Raw genomic sequence first — 2,255 nt, forward strand, 5'->3', positions numbered from 1 at the left:
AGGCCATCACTGGGTCCACAGTGGACGGACACACAGCCTCAGCTGGCCCGGCGGGCTCGGCCTGACCCTCGCGAGGATGGCGCGCGCCCACGGCGACGCCCTCTAGAGCGTAGAGAGGTCCCTCACCCTGCTAGCCAGAGTCTGTACCCCTATAGCCCTAATACGTGTACGTGTAGTACTTTTGCACGCTAGCTCCTCCGTCTCGCTGCCCGGCTCGCCTTACCACCACTGCCCGGGCCGCCTCGCTCCGCCAGCGCGCGCGCTCGCTCCGCCACCGATCTCTGCGCGCCTGGGAAGGAGTTGATGTGGTCGTAAAAGGAGGCAGACCGCTCCGCGTCGGGCTCGTGGAAGACGAGCTTGACGATGGTGCGCTCGCCGCGCTTCACCGGCGTGACGCGGTGCGAGGGGCCTCCCTCGCCGGCACGTACGAGCAGCACCGAGTTCGGCGTCGTCCACGCCGAGTCGCGGCCGCCGTCAGCGCAGACCCACTCGGTGAAGCAGTCAGCCGTGTCTCGAGCGAAATCAGGAAGAAATCAGCATATGTGTCACCCCAGATTTCTTGTGCTACCCTCTGCGAAGGCCCTTCGCGGTTTTTCCGAGGCGCCCCTGCCCTGCCTGCTCGCCATGGCCTCGCGGACGGGCGACGATTCGAGCCACCTCGACAAGCCGCGAGAGGGCACTGACCAGCCACTTCGGGTTGCCTCCTCGCCCGGCGCGTCCCTCGCAGGTGGTGGCGCTGCATGCCGCAGGCAGAGGCGATGGAGGTGGTGAGAGCACGGCTCACACAGGCGGCCTGATGTGGGTGGCGCAGCGTGGTGTCCGGGATCAAAGCTTTCAGCACCGCACGCGGTGAAGGCGCGGCGCAGCGTGGCGAGGTCAGAGCGACTGGGGGGAGGCCAGTTCTGTGACGGAGGCGCGTAGCCTGGCCTCTCCTCTTGCGCCGTCCACCGCTTGACGAGTTGCCGAGTGGTATGCTCATCCGGCGGCGGCGGGTCGGCGCTGCCGAGCGTCAGGATCACCTCTGTCTGCGGCGGGCTGTAGAGCGCGTCGTCGCGGTGCCAACCCATGCTGGCGCCGGCACCATACTGCCGCAACTCTGCCGGAAAGTCGGACGGCTCGAGCCGCGGCACGCCGGTGAGCGCGGCGATCCGGCTCGCAACCGCTTCGCTCATCAGCATCGCGTGTGTGTGGGATCGGCGGTCGAGACACAGGCCCATCCGCCGCAGCGCAATCGAGTCCTTCTCTGCGCGCATGCCGCCTCGCAGGGTGCGGCACTCACGCCGGATAGCCTCAAAGTCGGCCGGCGAGAGGAAGCGCTCGCGGTATAGCACACCGCCGTTTGAGACAAACGCGGTAGGCGCCGAGTGAGCGACCAGCGCGAGCACGGCGAGGAGCATTGTGCTTCAAGCTGTTCCGCGCCACTCCTTTGACGAGGCCCTTCTGCCTCTTCGCGGGAAGCCGCTCGTGCACGGAAAGAATTCTTACGACGCACGGAAAGAAACGCGGGCGCGGGCTGCTACTGCTATTAGGCCCGTGATTCAAACAGCGCCTGAACGCATGGCGTTCAGGCGGCACTTCTCTCGCGTCGGCTCCGCCGAGCGCTGCACAGAGACCATCTTCACTGACCACCAACGACAGCTGTACGAAGCGCCGTACTCGGTCTCCTTCACCGCGACGCAGAGCGGCGACGTCATCGTACAGCTGCACCCGCACTCGCAGCTCGAGCGCGCGGTGCGCCACGAGCGGCAGGCGCAGGCCACGGAGGCGCCTGCGAGCGCGAGCCCTGCGGCGCCGCCCGCCCCTGCCGCCGCGCCGCCAGCCGCGGAGCCGGCGCCCAAGACGTACGCCGCCGCAGCCGCATCGCAGCCGCAGGGTGCCACCGCGGGTGGCCAGCCCGCCGCGCCTGCGGGCCCGGCCGCCGCCGCGAGCGTGCCGCCGCCGCCCGCGGCGGCGGCGGAGTGCGCGGCTGCTCCTTCACTGTCCCTAACCCGGGCAGGAAGCGTGGGCAGCAGCAGCGCGGCAAGGGCCGCGGTGCCAGGGGCCGTGCCGATGCTGGACCCCGTCTCGTTGACAAGAACGCGCTGTCCGCGCGCGGCAGCGGGCCCTCGCGCCAGTCGCGCTCGCCGTCGCCCGACTCTCCGCCCGCCAAGCGGGCCGCCTCCGCTGACTCGTCCGGCTATGAAACCGATACGCCGGACGAGGTGCAGCAGGAGGCGGTCCGCAGGGTATGCGGCGCGCTCGGCATGAGGGAGCAG

At 69.6% G+C, this 2,255-nt stretch overlaps 1 protein-coding gene across 1 annotated transcript; it reads right to left on the bottom strand.

The window, feature by feature from the left end:
- Window positions 1-188: 188 nt before the first annotated feature.
- EMIHUDRAFT_254869 (hypothetical protein) lies at window positions 189-1,397 on the bottom strand (the record flags this gene model as incomplete). The annotated part of the gene is made up of 2 exons (XM_005776206.1): window positions 189-511; window positions 569-1,397. 2 exons carry the CDS (start codon window positions 1,395-1,397, stop codon window positions 189-191), a joined length of 1,152 nt encoding a protein of 383 aa, XP_005776263.1.
- Between the last annotated feature and the right edge of the window lie 858 nt (window positions 1,398-2,255).

Source organism: Emiliania huxleyi (assembly GCF_000372725.1).
Source record: "Emiliania huxleyi CCMP1516 unplaced genomic scaffold EMIHUscaffold_2807, whole genome shotgun sequence".
Lineage (NCBI taxonomy): Eukaryota > Haptophyta > Isochrysidales > Noelaerhabdaceae > Emiliania > Emiliania huxleyi.